Below are 26,975 nucleotides of genomic sequence, written 5' to 3' on the forward strand. Positions count from 1 at the left end.
ATTTCATGAAAAGTTGTTTTCGATTAGATCTATTTTAGCACTGGGAGTAATCATTAATGTTGGGAAATTAACATATAGAGCGTATTATCAGAGAAGAACGTATTAAAGTGTGTTTTTGTTTGTCAGTTATTTAAAGTGTGTGAAGTTGTTTTTTTTTTTCACGTCTATCTTTTTATGGTGTGAAATAAAGAGGTAATTTAACAGTGTTGAGCGATGGATGAAAATATCTGAAAACCTCAGAAAAGGTCTGATTACTCTCGCAAAGTGTATCAGAATTGAAGAATGTTGATTGTAATATAGATATATTTTGGTGTTCTTTCTTGATCACGCTCGTTAGATTGCGATCACCCTGTGTTCCGTTCGTATTTTCAGGTGACCTTGGGTTTTTGACGTTTCATTCCCGGTGTTTATTTCATAAATAGGGCGTATTGTTTTTAAGATAGACTTATTGATAGAATTTCAGACTCCTGTGATTTGGCGTCACTTCCGCAAACCGCCGTTTACAGGTTAAATACGGTATTGATTCGTCACACTGCAATGACGTCATAAAGTTATGTTTCAGCACGCACTTGGATTTAACCTTTCATCGAAGGTAAACTTTTTTTATTGTCTCAAAATATTTTATCATGTGATACAAGTAAAAGCATAGCAAAAGTTCCTTGTAGGGCACATCTACTGTACTGGTCCAGTGCCTAAATCCGGACACTTTTGGTGGTTTTATGACGATAACTTTGCATTCCCAAACCGCACGTGCATCACATTTCAAATGTTTACATTTAGGTTCTTTATAAATCTCTGTGCAAAACAACAAAATCGTACTTTGCTGATTTCATCATGAAAAAGTCATCCGAAGTGGGCCAGTAAAAGCTGTCAAAATCGACCTTCAGAGTGCTTAAATATTCGGACACTATTTCAGTATAAATATATACTGTAATGCTCATCTAAATTCTTGTAAAATTTAGGTTGCAATGTCTCCGTACCAAATATCAAAGGGCCTGTTTTGTTATGAGTATATAGGCTATCTGTTGAGTGTCTATTTAGTCAAATGACAACGAACACAAGTGTGTTTAGACACTACAATACCGTATTTAATGAAACTAACAATAATTGATAAGGATGTGAATTGTACGACGGCTACTCTTAAGACTGACCAAGATTTACTGTGCCGGAACATATCAAGCTGATAAGCCTATAGTCTGTTTCAAATACTTAACAGGGCCTAGGTCTTGTGGTTTCAAACAATACAAGAAGATTTTTAAAGTTTTCAGTTAAAAATCTATTTTTAGCTCCTGTGACCTAGTTGTGCCATGGAGCAGCACTTAACAATCTGTTTGAAAAGTTAAAATTTCGCACTCAAAACGGATACTCTACCACTGAGTTATTGAGGCCAGGCGGTTGTCTAGATATCAGGTTACAGGAACCATTGCCATTACCTTATTGACATATATTCGCTTTATTTGTTTTAGCAACAACAAATATAGTGGTCATTGATCAAGTAATTCATGGCTGTAATTTGTTAGTATCTGTCCTAAATCTCGTGAGTGTGACATCCGGGCATTCAATGAGAGGGTCGCTATGGGGTTTGTTTTCACATATTGACCATGCAGTTGAAGGTAACCTTTGTGACAAGTAAGATGTTTGGCATGTTTCAACAACGCCACTTTTCCATCCTCGGGTTTAATAACATGTAATCCGCGGAGCGCGTTCAGCCAGAGAGTCGCCACAATTGGGAAAGAATAATTTTAATGTCAGACGTGATTTCTAAGGTCACGGAGTTTGATTGACCAGCTTGTAATGACAATAGTTTTCGAGATTAGTTGCTCAGTCAAGTGTGGCTCAATAATATCTTGACCAAATAAAAGTAATAATTAGAGCTTTTTCGATGAACTTGTGTACACATTAGGCTGATAATCTGTTCATATGCGTGGCTAGGATTTTCAGGAGGCGGTGCGAATACGATCCCTGAAAGGGCGGGTGGGGATAAGTGCGGGAGGGGGTCCCTCTCCTGCAGGTTGGGATATGGGTAGCCCCGATCCGTGACTCTAGTTATCTCCCAAAACGGAAATTGGTGCAATCGAGTTACTTCAGTCTTTGAGACATGGTTGCTAACACAATGATCAGACTGAAATGAAATGAAAGTGATAATTATGTCACGATTTGGACTAGGATATTGGGGCCTCCCCTAAATTTTTGTTTAAATCAGGAAGAGTAAATTGTCAGGTATAGGACTTCCCAATCCGTCACTCTAGTTACCTCCCCAGACGGTCCGTCCGCAGACTGAGATAATTACGTAACGAATTAAACTATGTCGGTTAATACTGACAGTCTTTATTTTAAGTGTTCATTGAGTCTTTAAAACATTTTCTGCGATAACGTTATGACGTCACAATTTCTTCCTAAAAAGTAAAAGTCTGCGAGTTTAATCGGAACTTCGGCACGCTTGCATTTTACATCAATGTCTTGAACGTTTTTCCCGTGACAATATTTAAAATAGTTACCACAAGTCGCAAGGTGGATGGTGTTCTACCTCTTGAAATTGCTTTTGAAAGTTTAGTTATTTTCAAGATTGTCTACCACGAGAACAGATGGTAAAGATGTTTTGACAGCAAACATGGACGAAAATATTACCAAGATGATAAAGGTACTGGACAGAATGGGGTTTCTATATCTGCCGACATAATATCACATTGTCGGCAGTTTTCGACACCGGTAGAAACATTCATAGTTTGTTTCCCTTACCTAGTTAACCGACTGAATACGTTTGCAAACGTTTGTGAAATTTGAATGACGCAATTAGTATGAAGGTGAGGTCAGTTCAAAGATGGTCAGCCGCATCTGATAACCATTAAAATTTTTGTATCTTTTATAATTCTGTTAGAAGATTCTTAAACCGGTGAGGTTTAACTCCTTATCCGATAAGTTGTCAGATACACGTTAAATTGCACGAAATACATTGAGCAAAGTCGACAGTTATCGACACCCTAAGCATCAACCTCCGCGCACTGGAATATTGTCATTCAAGCAAAGCACGTGACGTTGGTACAACCGTGTGATCCTAAAATGGCGACACGCTTGGCAACGCCTGGTAAATCGAATGCTTGCCATAATCTGCAGGCAAATTGATATTTATGACACAACCTTTAAGAACATAATGAAAGTATTTAATGTATCTATATTTTGCAGTATGCCATTCGTCAAATTCTCTTACTATACTCAAAATACCGTTAAGTAATTTCATTGTTTACATTTTTAGCAGGTGCGCGTCACAACATCAGAAAAAGAAGTAATTTTAGTATGAATGCATTATTTTTTAGTTTTTGCTCGTTTTACAAGCAAAACATATAATATTTTATCACTGAGATAAAAACTTTGTATTAAAATAATGAAAAATATAACTCGGCTGAAATTCAGCCCAATTTATACGTGGTGGCATAGTCTACTGTACCGATAAGGGTTGGAGTTTGCCTAAGCATGGCGGATGAAAACTGATTGTTCACTTATAACCAATTTTCAATGTTATCAAATATTCGTCCGCATCGTTAGATAGTCTGTAGCAACAGCAGTGTGCTAATACGTATGTAAGATAACCACACATATAAAAATGTCGTGGAGGCAGTTATAGACACACTAACGAAGTTGTAAAAAATCAAGTAAGTCTGAGATTTACTCAGCAATTTCTTAATTTTGAGGAATGATTATGTAAACTAAGACACAACAATTACAGCAAATCCTCAGTATTCCTAGAAAACAATGTTCCATTAATTTACCAGCATTAACTATAAAATGCAAAAGTTTAATTTTCAAATGTAAGTGGAACCCTTTTGAAATTAATAGAGTGTGAATCACAACAACAGTCTTTAACAAATCCGCTAAGAAAACCCCAAACACAGAAACAAGCGCAATGCCAGCGACAAATTGATTCATGTTCACTACTCTTTTCAAACCTGTTTTCGAGCGTACGTTTTTCAAGACAAAGGATGCAGTATGTCATTCGGATATGGATAAGGGCTAGTGATGATAGCCGCTCACCTGTCATGGAATTTGTACCGATTTGAGAGAATCTTCTCGAACAACATACTGATCACTCGCCGTATACAATTATCAGAAACTGAAACTGACAATGCGCATGTCATTCTGAGTAAGACGTTTACATTTCAGTAGATAACCTGGTTGCAGTACTTTAGCGCAGAATCAATTAATAGCGTAGTTTCACATCTGTCAGACAAAATGCATGATTCAAACTGATTTGGGAAACTATCGGCAATACCCTTCCTATAACAGGCTAGGTGAAGGCGTGTCGTAGCCATGCCACATGACCAGGTGAAGGCGTGTCCTAGCCATGCCACGGGACCAGGTGAAGGCGTGTCCTAGCCATGCCACGGGACCAGGCGAAGTCGTGTCCTAGCCGTGCCACGGAAATATATGTAAGATATTTTGGGCGTGTTGTGGATTTTATATTTTCATCATCTATGTGTACTATGTTGTTGCATGCAACTAACATTCAAACTTCTACCAAAGTTTAAAAAATGAAGGCCTTTGTAGAGAAATAACTGTTTTTGATGCAGACTATTTGTATGAGTGACAAGGTAAATAGGAAAGACATGCACGCTGGCGAGCGAAGCGAACCGAACATTCAGAAAAACATATAAAAATGACATTAAAAGTATGTTATTGTGCTCCCTCCCCCCCGCCCCCATGAGTGGTGGGGGCATATAGATTTGGTCTTGTCCGTGCGTGCGTGCGTCCGTCAGTCTGTCCGAAGTTCGTGACACGCCTAGCTCAAAAAACATTTGATATAAATTGATGAAACTTTGCATGAGTCTTTATCATGATATGAACTTGCGCACCTCCTATTTTTCGTCTGGCTCCACCCCCTATTTCCAGAGTTATGGCCCCTGAAATAGTTAACAAAATGCACATTTTCACCTTGTGACACGCCTAGCTCAAAAACTATTTGATATAGATTCATGAAACCTTGCACGAGTCTTAATCATGATATGAACTTGCGTACTTTTTATTTTTCATCTGGCTCCGCCCCCTATTTCTAGAGTTATGGCCCCTGAAATAGTAAAAAATATACATTTTCAACTTGTGACGCGCCTAGCTCAAAAAGTATTTAATGAAAATTGATTAAACACTTACACGAGTCTTTATCATGATATAAACTTGCGCACCTCTTATTATTTGGCTGGCTGCACCCCTATTTTTAAAGATATTGCCCCTTAAATAGTCAAAAATGCACATTTTACCTATTAGTGTGCCTAGCTCAAAAAAGCTGGATGTAAATTCATGAAACCTTGCTCGAGTCTTTATCATGGCATTCTTCTTGGGAATCTTAGCGCTTATTACATAGTTATGGCCCTTGAAATAGCCAAAATAGTGGATTTTTGTTTGTGATGCTCATAGCTCAAAAAGATTATGGCCTAGAATAATGAATCCTTTTCATAAAATGTTTGTTGAGGCTATACCCCCTTAAGACTGCAAGCATTTGAATTATTACCCCATATTTGTGACAAATGTACCAGTGGGGGCACACCCTGTGTCCTACTAGACACATTCTAGTTTGAATAAAATTTGTATTTTTTCCGAAAGGGGATGTGGGGTGAGCTCACAGCCGTCGTAACCCATGGATACGCCCTTGAATACTTTAACAGATATAGATCTGTATCGCAGGTGCTTGAGACATAATGTTTTTTTTTACGAAACATTAATAAAGACACACATCTAATCTTATATAGGCATATTCAATAAAACAATTAGATTCCAGAATGCGTCTGGCTGGGCCAGGTTGGGACAAGAAATAATAACACTCATGCATTCAGAATGTACCATAAATATCACACATTTTCTTAAAAGACAAGACAATAATAAGAATTTCAATTTATTACTTCAGCTTAGACTTTTCAGCATCTCTGGTAAAATTGCACCAGCCGATAATATAATTGTATTCACCTGTCGATAACTGTATCTACCTGCCTGGAGCTATTATACACCTGCTTATAACTTTATCCAAATGCTGACAACTGTATCCAACTGCTGACAACTGTTCCCAATGGCTGACGGCTTATAACTTCATCCGCCTGCCGTGAACTGTATATACAGCCCTCCCCCACTTAAAACTGTATCCATCCACCCGTTATTAACTCATCCACCCGTAGATAACTGTATCCCTCCACTGATAAGTTCTATCCACTCGCCGACAACGGTATCCACCATTTAGTAACTGTATCAACCTGTCTATAAATTATCCACTGCGATTACTGTATCCATCTGCCGATAATTGTATCAATCCGCCGATAACTGTATCCATCTGACGATAACTATATCCGCCGTTGATAACTGTATCCCACGACTGAAAACTATTCACCTGCTTAGGACTATATACACCCGCCGATAACTGTATTCTCCCGTCGATAACTGTATACACCCGCCGATAACTGTATCCACCCGTCGATAACTGTATCCATCCGCCGATAACTATAACTGTATCCACCTACCGATAACTGTATCCACCCGCCGATAACTGTATCCACCTACCGATAACTGTATCCACCCGCCGATAACTGTATACACCCGCCGATAATTGTATCCACCCGTCGATAACTATATCCATCCGCCGATAACTGTATCCACCTACCGATAACTGTATCCAACGGCTTATACCTGTATCCAACGGCTGATAACTGTATTCACCTGCCTAGGACTATATACACCCGCCGATAACTATATCCACCCGTCGATAACTGTATCCAACGGCTGATAACTGTATCCACCGGCCGATAACTGTATCCAACGGCTGAAAGCTGTATCTCACGGCTGATAACTGTATTCACCTGCCTAGGACTATATACACCCGCCGATAACTGTATCCACCCGTCGATAACTGTATCCAACGGCTGATAACAGTATCCACCGGTCGATAATTGTATCCAACGGCTGAAAGCTGTATCCCACGGCTGATAACTGTATTCGCCTGCCTAGGACTATATATACCCGCCGATAACTGTATCCATCCGCCGATAACTGTATCCATCTGTCGATAACTGTATCCCACGGCTGATAACTATTCATCTGCCTAGGACTATATACACCCGCCGATAACTGTATCCACCCGTCGATAACTGTAACTGTATCCACCTGCCGATAATTGTATCGAAAGACTGATAACTGTATCCCCCGGCTGATAACTTTATTCACCTGCCTAGGACTATATACACCCGCCGATAACTGTATCCACCCGTATCTTACTGCTGATAACTGTATCCACCTGTCGATAACTGTATCGAACGGATGATAACTGTATCCACCGGTCCAACTATTTCCACCTGCTGAGAACAGTATACACTCGCTTATAATTGTACCCACCCGTTATTAACTGATCCATACGCTGATAACTGTATTCACCCGCTGATTACTGTATCCACTCGCCGATAACTGATTGCATCCGTTGATAACTGTATCCACCCACCGAAAACAAACTATATCCAAAATGGGATTACTTTATTCAGCTGTCAGTTACTGTATCCGTCCGACAGTAAATGTATCCACCTGCCGATAAATGTAACCACCTTCTGATAACTATATCCACCCTGGTGACCCGTCGATTTCCTTCTGTATCCACCTGTTGATAAATGTATCCGATAAAGATGATTTTCATACTGTTGCGTTAGTTGTATCAAAACCAAAGGTACTCATTAAGTGTGATTTAACATTGCAGGCGATTAAATAGAGGATATTTGTTTGTTTTAGTGTAAGATCGAAATATATTTCACCGAGTGAATACTATAATGCAATATTTTCACGAGTGGCGCAGCCACGAGTGAAAATGTAAATTATGGTGTTCACGAGTGAAATATATTTCTATCTTGCACTGAAACAAACAAATTTTCTATTTATTTTATGCATTTTTAATGGTTTTAACCAAATTATATTCAGTTTGCCCGCGCAACGTCGCGTGCATCGCATCATAACGTGATAATGTCGTGACGTCAGGATGTCTTTGTAGAAAAACTATAAATAGTTCTATTACGTTTTCTGATTTCTTTGACATTTTATTATGATAAAATGTAAATATTTATGATCCTTTTATTATTCTTATACATCTTTACCTTTACTGAAGAATAGTTTGCAAGGAATTTCATATCATTTATAAATCATATCATTTCGCATTCAAATGTAGTTCCGTACCAGTGAAAAATAAAAATGATATTTTCACTGTTTGAAACAGTGAAAATATCAATTTTATTTCACTGATAAATTTCAATATTTCACAGAAGAGTATAAAATAAAAGAAAGCTACACGATAAAGGTGATTCTGCAAGTTTGATAAATAGGAGGTACAATGTATTTATCCGGACAACGTAGAATAAAATCCGGACTCGGCATCCGAAAATGTTTTTTTTTAAATAATGGCAACACGTGAGTAAATTAAAATTAAATAAAAGTAAAATAAAAAAGTAACTTTACTATCTTTCTAAAGACGAAATATGATATTAAAAAGTTTGGCTTGTTAAAAAATTCCAGATTATGCCTTACAATCAGCTTGAAATGTGCGGATTTCTTTAATCATGGGCAAATATCTCAAAAACAAGCACACGGACCTATACATTTTATTTTACCAGATATTATGTGTATTTATTGTATTAAAATGTAAATTGTAGAAAAATTCTTATTTGCAAAAATGTTGTCAAAATTTTGACTTCCCCATAGACTCCCATCATGAAAACCTGTGTTACGTTCAAATGTTTTAAATCGGACTAGCAAAATAAAAACCAAGCACACGACCCTATCTTTTTTAATTGCAAAATATTCTAAGTGTGTTCTGAAGTTTTGAAAAATCAGGGTTTAATCAAATTCTATATTGTAGAAAATATTTTGACCCGAACGTGCAGAACAACCTTAACTATAGGACTATTTCTTACAAAAACTGTCGATAACTGTAACCAGTGCTTTAGTCTATGTCCAGACAAAAAATTTGTTTTGTTCACAGGAGATAATTCCTGGGGCTATTCAAGTTTTGTTTAATTATGTCTTTTTTCTTCTCAAAACACATAATCAGAGCCAAGAAAGATCGGTCATAATATATAAGAGAAATGATTAAAAAAATTTAAAAAGATTATCTAGTCGGTAGCCAGACTACCAGTGCTTTTATTTTTGACTATCATGCAGACCCTCCGCTCAAGTCTCCGCTTCAGCCCCTTCTCTCCAGCAGTTACCAATAAGACTAGAAGACTGAAGCGAGCCAAAATATCCTTCCAAAGTTATCAAAGTACATGCATCGAGTTTATGCTATAAAATATTTTTACTCCAAAGATCTTAGGTAAACTCACGCCGGGTTCGTCTGGGAGTGCCGTAGCCAGACCGAGGCATGGTTTCTCTAGCTCAGAGGGAAGTTAGGTACAGAGGCTTAGGCTCGAGTGAAAATTAATTTTGGACATTTTTCAATATAGTTAAATCGAGTATGCATGGAGAATTGTAGCACATATTAAGATAATTTATAAAAAGTCTACCAATCAAAACGAGGCATTTTAAAATCATTTGGTACAAACAATGTGAAAAGTACTCGGGACTCGCCCTGTGGATGTGTTTGAAATTTCGAAGTCTTCCTCGAGGAATTTTGAAATTCAGCAAGACCATTTATAGCGTTTTGAAGCAATTTCATACAAAACAATCTGAGAAAATCAGGTCGAAATGGACTATTAGTCTGGATAATTAGAGATTAGGAAAGGATGTTGGTTCGGAATCCTTCCCAAACAATTTTGAGGGTTTTTTTTTTCGAGGCAAATGGTGCATTTGAAAACCATTTCAAAAAAATAAATCTGAGTAAATCAGGTTGAACAGTGTACAGAACTAGCCTGGATTTTGTGTACAGGGTAGGAGAGGGGTCCTCCCCCACGCCCCCACCCCTACCCCTGAATAATTTCTCTCATTGTACTAAGTGTTACCAAAATCACTTTAATAATTTTGGAGTTGCTCCGGACAAAAGTATTAGGAGTAAATCTAAAAATGGGCGATAATTGAAAACATATGCTAGATAATACACTGCAATTTTTTCCAATGGCCTCTATCATTGTGTGAAGATTTGATAAAATCAGTCAAACGTTTTAGAGTTATGCTCCGGACAACAGTGTTAAGGACAGACTGACGAATGCATGCACGGACAGACAGACGAATGCACGCGCAGACGGAGACCATATCCATATTCACCTTCGCCTTTCAGCGGGAGAGGCTATAACTAGGCAGCAAAAGAGAACGTTTTTTTTTCTGATTCTAATTCGTAACCTAAATAAAGTGAAATTAATAAAATAAAGTAAGAAATTCAGAAATATGGTTCTTATACACCTTGCATAGGGGTAAAGAGACGTTGTTTGACAATATCATCATCAAACTTACAATCAAACGGTGTAATAGTAGTCATACTTTTGACATTACAGTAGCTAGACATATTAAAGTGGTAGAGTGGTAAATCTGAAATCGTTTTGCAAGGTAAAATAGTTATCAAACTGATACCATAAATTTATTTCGAAATACATATTAATAAGTTAAGGCAGATGTTTGCTACATGCCAAATAATTATCACACAGAGCTTGCTTATATGTGAAAGAATTTTGAGATTCTGAAACGAGAAGGAAACGCGGGTTATCTTCTATTTCGTTTATTACGTTTTAGACTTAATTAAACTACAGAAGATGCAAGCTGGTCCATTGCGATGACTCAAGTTTTATTTTGATGTTATATTTTCAGTTTGCAAAATGTCTTGCTTTGACTATAAATGGAAGGTGTTTCTAGGCTCCATATTGGTATGCATGGTTCTTCTAGCAACAACAGTGTACAGATCGTATTCAGATGATGTACGTATATTATTTTTTTCTATTTAAAATCAGTAACCCGATACTTCGTGATTTTAGGTGAACGAGTTGCATTTCAGAAGCAATGATAAAAGTAACAGAATCACGGGGGAGGAACTTGTTACACGAGACGCGGTTGTGGAGGATATCATGTTACAGATTTAGGATGCTACTGTTACAGTATTCCTGGATAACGCTACAGCATTCGCGGGATAATAATAGCTGTCGGTGTTTTGTTTGCCAAAGAAATGGTAAAGATTTACAGTGTGTGAAATAAATCTGAATTCCAACTTGCCCGTAGGGCAACCTAGAACTGATTTCAACTTGCCCCCTTAGATTCTAACTTGCCCTGGATCTCTTCTTTAAAAACACGTTCAATCCCAGAACGTTCGGGCTAGTGCCTTTGAAATAGTACTAGCCAAAATTCAAGTTAACTTTGCTAGCCTGAAAAATGATTTGTATTTCAGCATTACATATGAAATGAAACAGCATTGCTTTGTAGAGCAATACATTCCAGTAAATGAATAGTCATAACATTTTCTTTATTATTTATTCGCTGAAAGTCAGAACAAACGAAAACACAGCCTCCTGTGGTAACTCTGGCTCATCATCATCCTAATCATCAAAGTTATATTTCTCATTCACAGAAGGGCTTCCATAAGGATTCAATTTCATGGAGTCAGGACTGCCTAACATTCAGATTTTGCAGTCCCTTTTAAATTTTCTTGGAGTCCTAGTATTACTTTGTACAATGACCCTTATCATCATCGTCATCAGGAATATCATCTTCATATTAAATTGGTTCAAAACATGGTGTAAAGTAATAGAATTTAAAGAAAATGACCACTAGAATGATAAGAAAACATTATATTTAACAAAAACTATTTTATAGTTTTATTATAAGTATAGCAACAGTCAGCATTTGCAACAGTCAGCATTAAATATTAAAATCAACAAACTTACTGTTCATCCTCTACATAATAAAAATCCACACAAAAAAAAAACTAATGTACATTTTTATAAACCTCATGTAGAATTATGTCAAATTACGTCAATCACTCGGCAATGTCCAACCAGTTAACTTTCATCCCACATCAAAGAGCAATACCGAAAATCAATAAAGGAAAATTTGCCTTTGAAGTCAGCTGCCATGTGCATCAAAATGTGTCATAGATATCAGTTGTGTAACCTAAATAGGAGACGGATTGAAGTGTGTGTGTGTGTGTGTTGTTTTTTTTTAATACTGTAAAAGCAGGATATATAATTTTCGAAATTTCAAAGTAAGTAGCAAATTTATCGGAAAAAAAGTTTTTTAACTTTGACTTTGAAATGTCTATTTTACTCACCAATTAGCAAATAAAATTTATTCATTTATCTTTTTGTGCTGGAACTGTCGGTATCATTGCGACAATTATTTCTATAGTCTTCCGACTTCGGAGCAAACAACTTACCAACTCTTAATCTTTTTATTATCGGCAATCAGCGCCTTCTCAACATGTCAGCTGATGTGAATGACGGATTACATTTTACAGACAGTCTCTTTATAAGACACGATTTACTGACGGTCTCTTTATCAAACATGATGCTTTAGGAGGCAGTCAGTCATCAAGAGTTAAACGGGGCGGAGCTAATCACGTTACGTCACAGTGTATTGATTTTGTTCTCCTTCTGAAACTTCGGATGTATTGAAAAGTGTAGTTGGATATTAGGGGTTAAATTCACTCGACCGGTCGAGCGTGAAGGTTGGATTTTATACTCGACTGATCTGCAAATTACTCGACTCTGGCTTCGGGCTGGCGGTGTAAGTCAAAACCTTTTTTTGCAGCTTGCCCGTCGGGCAATTCAGCAGTCAGTTTTACTTGCCCGTCATGGTTTTTTACTTGCCAGGGCAATCGGGCAGGCGTTTATTTCGAACACTGGATTTATCTCTTTTTTGCAAAAATAAAAGTTGTATTTCTAGATCAGTGATATGCACGTCTGTTGAGACATGGCTTAACCTGCGAAACACAGGATACTGGTGTCAGCCAAGCGTTTTATGACAAAATTCGAAATTTTGATAGAAAATTATCTAAAAGAAATTGATTAAAAGACATTCCAACCGTATTTCATGCTCATTTGCATTGATTAAAACCCTCTTCAGACATGGACTTATAATACGAGGTAGAAAAAATACTGTTGATCTAATTTTTCGTGGTTTTATAGAATGTTGCAGTTTAGCAGGATATGTTACAGTTGTGGGATGCTGCTTCTGAATGTGTTACAGATTTAGGATGATACCTTTTTTCACCTTCAGGATTCTGTTGTTAGATGCAAATACTGCTAAACAACATTTATTTTGTCATTTGAGGCAGTCAGACATGTACTAAAGAGGCGTTGCTGTAACGACGTTAAAACACAGGAAAGAACAGCTAGAACATTCCACCTAACGGGAGAAGATGTCGGTTGTGATATGTTAAGAATCAGATATGATGAACAGTTGATAATACAAGTTATGCAGAGCAAATCTTCTATCCCTCCTCCATGCAAATTGACCGATAATTTGCACAATCTCTAAATACATCGGTTGTTAAATTTTTTCATAACCTCAAAATAAATCACCGGAGATATCACGGAGCGATATCAAAAAAGTGTTTCTTTTTTATATTCTCATAGATTACTTTCGTTCAAATCTAAGAAGACAACGAGTTACTATGGTTATAAGGTAACTCCTAATTTTTGAACAACCCGAATTTAATGTGCTCGTGCTCGCGTTTACATAATGCCAGATGGTGGGCATTACAGTCCTGAGACATGCCTTCGAATGGCGCACAGTCCTGAAAGCCTTTGACACCAGCATACATACAAAGACAAATACGCATATATTTTTAGATAAAAATCCTGAAACATTATACATTTTAACTATGAGTTGCGTATAAATCCTCTGTTAAATGATATAGGCTCCATACTGTGACCAAACAGATTCAATGCTTCAGATTAATTTAATTGTGCATGCTTGCCAGATCTTCATTGCGCATGCATATCTGCTAGTAGGCAGCTACGCGCCTGCAAGCAGACTAAGATTCGATGGTTGTTCCAACAGTAAATAATATACATGTTTAACAAAAAAATAATCTTTTGTTATTTGAAATAAAGTTTTATTGCACATGTGCGAGTTGTCGATAGAAAAGCCAATTAAATTCTTAAGTTCTCCATTACCGATTCCGAGAGGATATTTTCTTTTAAGCATATTAGTAATTGAAATCGTTGTTAAAGACACGCATTGCCAAGCTCTTCTGAAGCTAGGAAACATCGTTTGCTAGCATAGTACATATGTAGCATAAACAGGTACTATTTATAAAAGATCAGCCTGTTATAGTGCAAACGACGATGCAATGCGAATTGGTGATTATGGTATTATATACATTGGATATAGAACAGTAGCTTTCCATTGAAAATGTTTACATTATTTTATTATATATAGATATTGATTTAGAATTTCGAAATTAGAAAAAAATGCACTTGGTATAATATATTTGTTACATCTTACAAAAAAATCCCGTATTATTCATGATATCTAAACTTTATTTACTATTCTGGTATTGTATATTGTCAAAATGTATTCCAAATAATTATCATCCTAAATCTGTAACACATCCAGAAGCACACCACAACTGTAACATATCCAGCTAAACTGTAACATTTTATAAAACCACGGAAAATTAGACCCACAGTGATTTTTCTACCTCGTATCATAAGTGCATGCCTAAAGAGGGTTTTTATCGATGCAAATGAGCATAAAATATGGTTGAAATATATTTTAATCAACTTCTTTTAGATAATTTTCTATCAAAATTTCGAATTTTGTCATTAATAGACACCAATATACTGTGTTACGCAGGTTAAACCATTGATCTAGAAAAAACAATTTTTATCTTTGCAAAAAAGAGATAAATCTTTACCATTTCTTTGGCAAACAAAACACCGATAGCGATTATTATCCTTCGAATGCTGTAACGTTATCCAGAAATACTGTAACAGTAGCATCCTAAATCTGTAACATGATATCCTCCACAACCGAGTCTCGTGTAACAGTTCCTCCCCCGTGAGAATGTTATACTTTAATGCTAGTTAAGCCAGGTGCCAGCAGTTCCAGGGCAGTTGATTTTTAGCTCGACTATTCATAGAATAGTAGAGCTATTGGACTCACCCATGCGTCGGCGTCGGCGTCCGCGTCGGCGTCCCGATTTGGTTAAGGTTTTGTATGTAAGCTGGTATCTCAGTAACCACTTGTGGGAATGGATTGAAACTTCACACACTTATTCACTGTGATAAACTGACCTACATGGCACAGGTTCCATAACTCTATGTTGCTTTTTTACAAAATTATGCCCCTTTTTCGACTTAGAAATTCTTGGTTAAGGTTTTGTATGCAAGCTGGTATCTCAGTAACCACTTGTAGGAACGGATTGAAACTTCACACACTTATTCACTGTGATAAACAAACCTAAATTGCACAGGTTCTATAACTCTGTTTTGCTTTTTTTACAAAATTATGTCCCCTTTTCGACTTAGAAATTTTTGGTTAAGGTTTTGTATGTAAGCTGGTATCTCAGTAACGACTTGTGGGAATGGATTGAAACTTCACACACTTATTCACTGTGATAAACTGACCTACATTACACAGGTTCCATAACTCTGTTTTGCTTTTTTATGAAATTATGCCCCCTTTTCGACTTAGAAATTCTTGGTTAAGGTTTTGTATGTAAGCTGGTATCTCAGTACACACTAATGGGAATGGATTGAAACTTCACACACTTGTTCACTGTCATAATCTGACATGCACTGTATAGGTCCCATAACTCTACTTTGCATTTTTTTCAAAATTATGCCCCTTTTTCGACTTAGCAGTTTTTGGTTAAGTTTTTGTATGTAAGCTGGTATTTCATTATCCACTTATGGGAAAGGATTGAAACTTCACGCACTTGTTCACTTTCATCCCCAGCTTTTATTATATTTGACTGGCTTATCATAGTAGGTTGTCCCCCTTGAAAACTATCCGATAATCAATATTGGTTTCCCTACTGATATTACTTTGAGCAATAGATTATATAGGAAATTTATTTTCAATGATTAATTTCAAATACGTCTTTTGGTTTGTGAATATTTTACCAGATATGACAGTAAACTTCAATTTCTTCTCTTCAATTTAATGTGAAAATATTTATTCTAACTGAACATCTTCTTGCTTCCAATTTTGTTTTAAAAGTATCACCATCGCTTATATTGAACACATAGTGGAAAACACTAAACTTTTCAATTTCTTTTACTTCAGACGCAAATAAATTATATTTTCCAAAGCATGACAATTTATTATCACATATGTAGGTATTCCTGACTTTATAAACAATACAATGATATAATTATAAGTGTAACAGGGTAAAAGCTTCTTGCTTCCATTTTACTTCAAAGTGTATCAAGAAATAAAAAAAAAATACTTGTGAATTTCTTAAAGTTCTGATGTACTTAAACCGTGTTAATTTACGGAACTGCATATACCAACACCTGACATACGATTCAATATAGATTTTTGAAATAATAACATTCATAATTGTCTAATTAGTCAAAAAAATAGAAAAAAAATGAAAAGAACAGAATAGAACAGAGCTTTGATTTTTTTTCACCAAACTGTTTGAGAACAGTATGAATCAACATAAATTACATAATTTCCGACTGAAAGCCAAATATCTTTGGAATACTGAAACATCCGACGACAGGAAAAAAACTACTTCAAAGAATAATTTAATTTTCTTATGAAATAGTGTAATTTGCAAGTCAGGCGCTCATTGAAAGCTGGTTAGAGGTGGTGGGGGGGGGGGAGTGTAATTGTAATTTGCAAGTTAGGCGCTCATTGAAAGCTGGTTAGATGTGGTGGGGGGGAGTGTAATTGTAATTTGCAAGTTAGGCGCTCATTGAAAGCTGGTTAGAGGAGGGGGGAGAATGTGTACATTTATTTAAACAAAGGACAAAGCATAGTTTCCACGATGTGCAAAGAAAGGGTGAAATTAACAGACGCGCAAATAATGTCTATTTTAGAAATGAAATCCAACCTTGAAAAAAAATTGACATGCTTTCCATGAGTTTGCACGGTAGGATTATCTCTTTAGTACGACCTACATTTTTGCCACGGCTTTGTTCGTGGAAAACATGCAAAATAGCCACATTTACAGCTAAAGACTTTAATTTACACGATAAATTTGATTTCATGATTGAATTGTATAGTATGTACAAACACATATCTGAATGGCATATATGATTTATGTATATCGTTGTTTATACATTACAAGTAACTTAGACACTATAAATAAGTAGACAAGGTGAATCAGAGCTAATTGTTAACAAGAAATATCTTTAAAAATGATTGTCGGCGAATTGTAATAAGGAAAGAAGTTTATGAATTTTTCATCTAACTTTCATCTTTCATCTAACATTTTTCAAATTGCAAAACTAAACACCGCACTTTAACAATTTAAATGGTTCTCTTTTAATTTTTCGCAAAGGTTTCGTAGGGTTGCAATTTAGTTTCGTTTATCCTTAGGCGAATAATTACAGCAGAAGTTTGATGAAGATTCATGATGCGGTTCATGAGAAGAGGTCATTAAACGTGTTTATATTTTAGCTAAATTGGTCCCTATTCCCATTTGTAACAAAATAGCAGGAGACCTTACGATATTGTTACACATCGAGTTTAATAAAAATCCATTACATTTTAGTGGTTAATGCGAAGAAAGGCATATCTACTTTTAGCTATAGTGGTCCCTAATAGGGCCCAAGTTCCTATATAAATAAATTTGGAAGAGGACCTTATAATGATGCTCCAGACCAAGTATGACAAAGATCCACCAAGCTGTTCATGAGACGCTGTATAAAGACTATTCTAGTTTTAGCTCTAGCAGCCCCTAAAAGGGGTCAAATGTCCCAGCTGAACAAAGTTGGCTGTGGGCCTAATAAAGATGCTACAAATCAAGTTTGATTAGAATACATGAGAAAAAATCAATTAAAGGATTTTTTTATTTATTATTTTTATTTATTTCAAAAATAGGCCAACTGATCCCGCTATAACAAATAGCATATCCGCTATTCATGAATCTTTGGACAATGACGTCACACCTATAAAAAAGTGAAGGTCAAGCAAAACATACATTTGTAATTATTTCAATATTTCTGTTTCATAAGCAAAGTTTGACCATAGTCATATCACATAGATAAACTGTATGCAGCGTACCGTCATTTCAGTGTAACGAGATTCAGTCATTATATAGCATATATATAATAAAACAGATTTCAACTGAGTTCAATATTTGCATACCATACTAAAGAAAAATATTCATATATAATAAATCAGTTAAATAATTTATATCAAAGCAAACAAGTAGTCATTTTAATATGCAACCTGAATAAGTCACAAAATCAAGAAACCTTTTCATATACAGACGACAATTGTAACAAGGAAAATCTTTTAAAAAGCACTTCTCTACATAAAAGACTCTTATCACACCCTTATTCATGTGATACGCAGACCGTATTCAGCTCTTTCTTTAATTTGATATATGTTGGTATTGAACAGGTTTTTATCATATTTATTAAACTTACTTATCATTTTGAGATATATCAATATTCTTGCTAAATATACTGAGCCAAAATTAGCTTTAAAACTGTGAACAGCGTCGTTTAGGATAAACGCTTTGTCTACATTTCACTCAGCGTAGCACAATCAACAGAGTGAAAGAAATTGACACTGTCGTCCAATCAGGCAGAGTGTTGCATAAATCTTCCATTTTGATAAATTATCTATAATGCGTTATCAAGTAGTTTGATTTGCAAACTGAAGTCACGTGGCATAGGTAACGAAAACGAATTTAGACGGCGTCGCCGAAAAAAATGAGTTCGGGTCTCTATGATATACATACACCAATGCTGATAAGAAAAATCAGAAACTTTATTCATAAATAAATAGAATCTTTCTTTCTTTGATTTTTATGGAAAACCTTGGAAAAGGGCCACTTAATAAAACTTAATAAAACATGTGTGTGTGTTTTAGTAACATGTATGTTTTTTAAGTTTGGTAAATTGCTCGGATTTTTCTTTGTCATTGCCTGTCAAATACAGTATAGCTTAGTTTATTACCGTAATACGTTATTTTATCATGCTTTAAAGAGTAAACTTCTAGGCATGAAAGTTAAACGAAAGTACCGTTTTATGGACAAGAATAATCAGACAAAATTGGAATACATGTATCTTCACACAAGTTTCGTTTTTCTCGAGGAAAACTATTATACATGTTTTTGTGGGAAAGCTCGTTTATGAAAGCGGAATTCAAAGTTTCAAAAGAAAAGAAAAGAAATTTATTTAAATGTTTTATTTTCTGTTACATGACAACACGAATTTCATAATATCATAAGCTAACATAATGTTTTTTTACAGAAATGTTTTATATTTTTACAAGAATAATATTTCTATATGAATCTATAAAACAACATGATTTATATCAAAAACTGGCTACTTGTTGCTTTCTGTGGAGTAAAAGCAAAATTTTATATCAATGCAAAATCCATGACAAAGACACTGGCGCCAGATCAGAAAGAAATGCCTCTGTACATGTTATACCCTACCCCTAGATATTCTATAAGAACCATGGTCGTGAACGGGAAAATATACTAACCCATTTCAATCGCGTATTTCATATCTAAAACACGCAGTTCAGTAAATGTGTACTATTGATATTAAACAAGTGGTAATTTATCTTCCGTTGTGTACCGGTCACATTTCTTCAATAGTTCTTATCTTAGAAAAACAACGTGTAGTTTACAGTTTTTTCACAGGTACACAAAAAACTTGCTTGAACTTCCCTGGTGAAGTTCCGTTCTAGATTATAGACACACTCTGATTGGCTGATGTGAAAATGTATGTCAGTCGTCATTTTACTACACGTGTACGCTAAAATGTTTATATGTAGCATAAATGTGCAAAATGAATTAAATAAACAGAATTGATGTATAACTATGTATGATTTCAAATTCAAAACCATATACAAGATGAATTTCATTCATCATTTCGAGTCTTTTCGTAAAACTGAATATATTGCATTCTGTTTTTGTTTGTTTACATTTCGCTTAACATGTGCATACTGTCGTGACCTCTAGACCGGATGTTCATTAGGGAAGTTCACGCAAGTTTTTTCTGTAACGTTGACTAAAGCATAAACTATACGGAGCATCTCTGCAACATGGAATATTGAGACAAGGTGACTGGTGCACGATTGAAGATAAATTATCGCTTGTTTAATATCAGTAGTACACATTTACTGACCTGCGTGTTTTAGGTATGAAATACGCGATTGAAATGGGTTAGTATATTTTCCCGTTCATGACCATGGTTCTTATAGAATACCTAGGGGTAGGGTGTAACACGTACGGAGGCATTTTCTTTCTGATCTGGTGCCAGTGGACAAAGAATTATTGACTTGGGTCATGAATGACAAGACTTTAGCTAATGTAAGGGAGGCAATCCAGTTTGAAGGGAATTGCTTTAGCACAGTCAATAATTAAGGGAGAGAATTCTTGCAAATTCTCGTTAAAAGCTGACCATGTTTAACTGATAAACACTGTGAAGGTTCCATAACCCTTTTTCCCATTTTTACAAAATTATGCCCCTTTTCGACTTTTGTATTCATTCAATTGGCAAGGCTGTTGAATAGTCGAGCGTTGCTGTCCTCCGACAGCTCTTGTTTGTTTTATCCTGGATGTTTATTTATTTTTACACAGATTAAAAACTATATATGGGAATCAGTTTAGCGTGTGTCCCTTCGTCCGTCCTTCGTTTGGAATCATCTGAGACTACAGAAGGGAGAAAATGTCCAGCACAAGAGCAGTAATCCTGTCTTGAAGAATTTTAGATTTGTCACCTTCATGTTCATTATTTGACAAATTTATAACATTTAAGACAATAGCTTTCTTTGAAGGGAAAATAACTTGATCTAGCAATTAGAGGAAGTATTGAGTACTGGAACAATAATTCTATCTTGAATAATTTTGAAAATATCCCCGTTCTTGTAATTAATTTCTCACATGTTTAATATTTAAGACATTAATTATTAATCCTCTAAAGGAAAATTTATTTCACTAGACACAATCAAAGATGGCAAAATGAGAGAAAGTGAGCATCGCAAGAATCATATCTCTGTTTTAAATAATTAGAGAATTATTTCCCTTTGTACTCATTTTTTCTTAGTTTTTACATTTGTCTCCACTGTTGGAATGTAATATACAACATAATACAATGATAGATGGCAATTACAGGAAATGTAGAGCAGAAGAACTATAGCTATTTTAAATATTTTTATTGTGGTTTTTTTCTGACTAGGGGAGGTGTATTGTTTTTCCCTTATATGTGATCGTTCGTCCGTCTTTCTGTCGTAATGAGTTGTAACCAAATCTTGTCAGCACTTTTCCTTAAATGTTCATGGAATTACTATAAAACTTCACAGCAATGCTTGATATGAAGTGTAACTTTGCATTCCGTCGACACATTTCACTCGGATTAGCTATTTTGGACTTAAAAAACGCCTGATCTATATATGGCTGTGCTTACATTCCTCCAACTTGCATTCAGATATTTTGATACTCATTAATCATTATTCATTAAGTAAGATCAAATATGGTGGTTTCGTTTTTGACACTTGCAGCGCGAGCACGTGTAGCTCGTGCTATCACTCATGTCATACAAAATTCATAGCGTGCATTTACAAAAAAATAATGTTTTTACATGTTGAAGTTGCTAACAAACTCATGAACATTTCTTCCCGACTTCTAATTCATTAATATCAGTTTTGACATTTTTTCTCTTAAAGTTCGGCGATTTTCAAAGTCCTGTTTTTGAAACTCTATAAAGCCTCCAATTATTTCGGTATGGGAGTGTAACGGAAATTATATTAGACAGGCTTATGGTTTATGGTTTCACGCTTGACACCGCCAGGCAAACGGTTTCAGTTACATCAGCGTCACCCACGTCGACGTTTTGCTAGGTAAATATCAGGTCAACCTTTTATAATTGGAAAAAAACTGGTATGTTCATGGAAATATTGGTCAATTCATTTATCTTTTAATGGTGTACCGACTTAAACGTATATTCGATATCCTTTTCCAAAGTCGACAACCGAATCTCTATATATCCGAACAAATATAACCCAAAGATAAACGTCATGAGCGGTAGTCACGCTTCGCTTAATTAAGAAATAATTTATAGCAAGACAGTGCTTTATCACTATTTATACACGATGGGCGGTTATACGTCGGGCGTAATAATTTCACGAGGGCGCAGCCCGCGTGAAGTTATTTCGGACGACGTATAACCGCCCGAGCATATAAATAGTGATAAAGCACTGTTTTGCTATAAATTATTTCGATTCTAATATGTTCTTTATTGTAAAAATTATATCAAATATGATGGAACTGTTTCTTCGCGCAAGCATGGCGCCAATAGTAGGTATTTGTTAAAACACGCCAGGACCGGAAAGGGTAATACGTCTTGCGGCAAAATTCAGTGCGAGCGAAAATTATTGCGAATTATTCACTATTCAGCAAAGCGAATAACTAATTCAGTATGTGTATAAATTAATCAAAACATTTGTGCAATGTGACATTTCGTTTAAAACATGTTAATATTAAAGTAAAATATTTCATGAAATTTGAAAGCGCTATTTCTTTATGCGTACATGGCGCTAAATATCACGTTGACGTGACGTCAATATAACATCGTTGTGATGATAAAAGCATTGTTAGTCATATTAGAATTAACAAATAATCAAGGCCTTCGAGTGGTTTATCGTCTAATTTACCACGGCTCAGAGTTCAGATGCGTAGGAATTGAACCACGAGGGCGTTAGCCCGAGTGGTTAAATCCTGAAGCATCTGAACGATGAACCGTGGTAAATTAGACGATAAATCACAAGAAGGCCTTGATTGTTTTCATTCTGACATGCTTATTGATATATTTTAATAAATATTAAGCTGGACTTCATTTACGCGAAGAGTAATGTATCAGACGTCATGCGGCAATTTGACGTCATAATTGACGTCATAATGCTCTCGCGCGTCAACCGTTGTTTATCGCAGAATATATAGAGCTTGATTTTCTTTTTTGTTTAACTGGAAATCAAATCGAGCCATGTTAGAACACAGAATAATTACCACTTTGAAACCCTATTTCACCAGTATATTATGCATTGCGAAAATCTTGTGGGATCAAATTTTCCAAATCCATACATGGGATTGAGTATTGATGTTTGCTAAAGCAAGTTGGCGTATTTTTTTCTTGCTAAAATCTTAAAAAGTTTTATTTTTTTATTTTATTAGCTCGCCTGAGCCAAAGGCTCAATGTGAGCTTTTGTGACCACTTGATGTCCGTCGTGCGTCGCCTGTCAACAATTTCTTGTCTGCACGATAGTGGTTTCATTAATGATTTGATTTTAGCCAAACGTACAAACAACTTGTGTCACCATAAGATCTTGGTTCCTTTCTTGAACCAGCCATATCCCACCATGGGTTCCAGAGTTACAGCCCCTGAAAGGGCAAAAAAATGGCTATTTTGGTGTTGACTGCACGATAGTGGTTTCATTTATGATTTGATTTTAACCAAACTTGCACACAACTTGTATCACTATAAGATCTCAGTTTTTTTTAACCAGCCATATTACGTTATGGGTTCTAGAGTTACGGCTCCTGAAAGGGCCAGTAATTGGCTATTTTGATCTTGTCTGCACAAAAGCAGTTTCATTTATGATTGGAGTTTAACCAAACTTGCACACAACTTGTATCACCATAAGATCTTGGTCCTCTACCAAGATTGTTTAAATTATCTCCCTATGGTCAAATATAGCCCCGCCCTAGGGTCACATGATTGATATAGACTTACATAGGTTTAAAACTTTGAAAATCTTCTTGTACAAAACCACATGGCCTAGGGCTTTGATATTTCATATGTAGCATTGTGTAGTAGTCCTTTACCAAGATTATTTAAATTATCCCCCTGGGGTAAAAACTGGCCCCGCCCCGCGGGCACATGATTTAAATAGACTTGTATAGACAAAAACCTTTAAAAAATCTTGTCTTAAACCATAAGGCCCAGTGCTTAGATATTTAGTATGTGGCATGCTCTAGTGGTTCTCTACCAGGATTGTTCAGATCATGACCCTTGGGTCAATATATGCCACGCCCAGGGGGTCCCTTGTTTTACATGGACTTAATATAGGAAAAATCTTTAAAAAATTCTTTTCTGAAACCATAAGGCACAGAGCTTAGATATTTGGTATATGGCATGCTCTAGTGGTTCTCTACCAAGATTGTTCAAATCATGACCCTTGGGTCAATATAGACTACGCCCGGTTGGTCCATTGTTTTACATAGAGGTTTGTTTTTGAAGCAGTTGCAAAGAAATTTGGACCACAAGTATAATGTTTGATACAGATTTCAATACTCTCTTGAATAGTCTTAATCGTGACCTACTGACCTACTTTTTTGTTTTTGAAGTTACAGCATAGAAATTTGGATCACATGTATAAATATATATCAATACTCATCTTGAATATTCTTAATCATGACCTACTGGCCTACTTTCTTGTTTTTGAAGGTACAACATAGAAATTTGGACCACGTTTATAACTTTTGATAAATATTTCAATACTCATCTTTTATGTTCTTAGCCCTGACCTATTGACCTACTTTCTTGTTTTTGAAGCTACAGCAAAGAGATTTGGACCACATGTTTAATGTTTGATACAGATTTCAAATCTCATATTGAATAGTCTTAATCGTGACCTACTTACCTACTTTCTTGTTTTTGAAGATACAGCATAGAAATTTTGACCACGTGTATAACTTTTGATACAGATTTCAATACTCATCTTTTATATTCTTAACCCTGACCTATTGACCTACTTCCTTGTTTTTTGAAGCTACAGCAAAGAGATTTGGATCACCTGTATAATTTTTAACATATTTCAGTAGTTATCTTGAATAATCTTTACCATAACCTACTCGCCTAGATTTTTTGTTTGTTTTCAAAGCTTTAGCAAAGAAATTTGTTCAAGCAAGCAATTAAACTCAGGCCATCATGGCCCTCTTGTTTAGAAAGTACATACACTTATGCATTTTTGGAACGGTCTTTTAATTTTCTAAACAAGTAAATCAAATTTGATCATAGGACTTTTGACAACAAAAGATAAAGGTGTTTATAAACCAACACTATTTGTTAAAAGAAAAACGCACTTTCACTTTCTGTTTGAAGTTTTCTTTTTATTTCTTCGCAGAAAGAGCCTTCACCGAGAGAATGGTCAAACAAGCTTCCTTTCCTCGTTGGGAATATAGCCAAGAGTGGAACCAAAGACAAGATAACTTTGCTAGCAAAAGTCATTCACAATGCAAAGAAATATGTGAGAGGATCAAAAACTTCCGACTACCTACATGAGGCTATATCTATAATGAATTATATACTTCAAGACATAAATCTGGACGCAGAAAGATTGTATGAAAGGTCTGGTGCGGTATCAACATCTGTTTGTCCAGAAACATTTAAGGGTGGCAGTTTCGGCTTCCCTTTGTATTACAAAGGGTTTGAGACAGACGACTGTGGTAATAACGTGTCACTATCTAATACAGTAACTGTTATTAAATATATAGATACAAAACCAACAGATGAAAAATCTTCGTCGGTTAAACTTGATCAGTTCCTTTCGTCTGTGTATTACACTTTGGATAAAGTAAGTACTTTTATAGCTGTAGGTTCAACAACGTTACTAAATAATCTGAATACAAAATATCAGTTGGTAAAAGTAGTTCAGTCAAACGATCAGTCAGCGGGATCAGCGCTCAACAGTATAATAAGAGAAGTGAAAACACCGTATGTTTTAGTTGCAAGGGATATAAAGATGCTAACAAGTGATTCAAGATTAGAAAGATTGATTATGGAACTAGAAAGTTTAAATGTGGTCGCTGTGGGCGGTTCGTTTCGTGATTCGAATGGACGGTGGAAAAAAGGCTGTTTTCAAACTGTTTATCGAAATTACACTTTGAAATATATAGAAGGTTATGACGAATCTTTTCACGAGTGCCTGTTTTGTGATTATGTACAGGGACCTTTTGTTACAACTACTGAATACCTAAAACAGAATTCATTTCAAAATATGAATGAAAACGATGGGTTGTACGAAGACTGGTTTCTAAGAATGTTTCAAAAGGGCAAGGAGATAATTGTTTGTCCTGACTCAATGTTCCATGTTGACGGCCAAGTTCAGATTGTAAAGACAGAATCAGACTGGAAACAGTTTGCTCAAAATTGGAATTTATTTGAAGTTCTAACACCAAAAGGGTATACATTTACCCGAGGCTGTAAAAGGCAAGACACCTCAAGTAGGCCATCACAAGCATTGTCGCCGTGTGCTGTGCAGAAAATTAATAATGGCATAAAGACTATAATGCGAATATGTGAGGAAATCGGTGTTATATGTGAACTAGAAGAAGGCACTGCGATAGGTGCTGTAAAGTTTGGAAAAGTTCTCCCGTGGGACTTGGACTTTGATTTAAGATTCCTAGCTACAAACTGTTCGAAATGCAAGCAGCTTGAAAGTGCTTTCAAAACAACTGCAGATTTAAACATTGCTCGTTTTTCATCATCTTGTTGCAACAAGAAACTTAAACCAGGTGAGAGAGATAATTTTGCAATTTATTACCAAGGTTACTATGGTGATTTTACCGCATTTCCTGCCTTGGACAGTGATATTCTTAGTAAGGCCGGCATAGCACCAACAAAAATACTGTTTGACGGACAATGGGTAAACGTTCCAAGAAATCCTGGAATGTTCGTGAGAAATAGATATGGCAAAGAAATATATCAACATGCTGAACATTGGAGATATACTAGCGGTAGGAAAACATCGAGCATGATTAATTACACAACTAATACTTTTTTGCCATGCAAGGAACCTGGATGGCATGATTGTTTGGACAGATATAACGCAGATGGCGACTTGCAGTTCGTTGAAATGCTTCCGTAATATTATATTTCATGTGAGAAATAAAACAGCGTTTGCCTTCCTTA

General features: G+C 35.8%; 1 protein-coding gene across 1 annotated transcript; it reads left to right on the plus strand.

Moving 5' to 3' along the window:
* The first annotated feature begins 521 nt into the window (after nt 1-521).
* LOC123563739 (uncharacterized) lies at nt 522-26,975 on the plus strand. Its single transcript, XM_045356707.2, has 3 exons — nt 522-592; nt 10,744-10,850; nt 25,189-26,975. The coding sequence occupies exons 2-3, from the start codon at nt 10,752-10,754 to the stop codon at nt 26,929-26,931; spliced, it is 1,842 nt and encodes a 613-aa protein (XP_045212642.2). The 5' UTR covers nt 522-592; nt 10,744-10,751; the 3' UTR covers nt 26,932-26,975.

This window comes from Mercenaria mercenaria, chromosome 2 (assembly GCF_021730395.1).
Source record: "Mercenaria mercenaria strain notata chromosome 2, MADL_Memer_1, whole genome shotgun sequence".
Taxonomy (NCBI): Eukaryota; Metazoa; Mollusca; class Bivalvia; order Venerida; family Veneridae; genus Mercenaria; species Mercenaria mercenaria.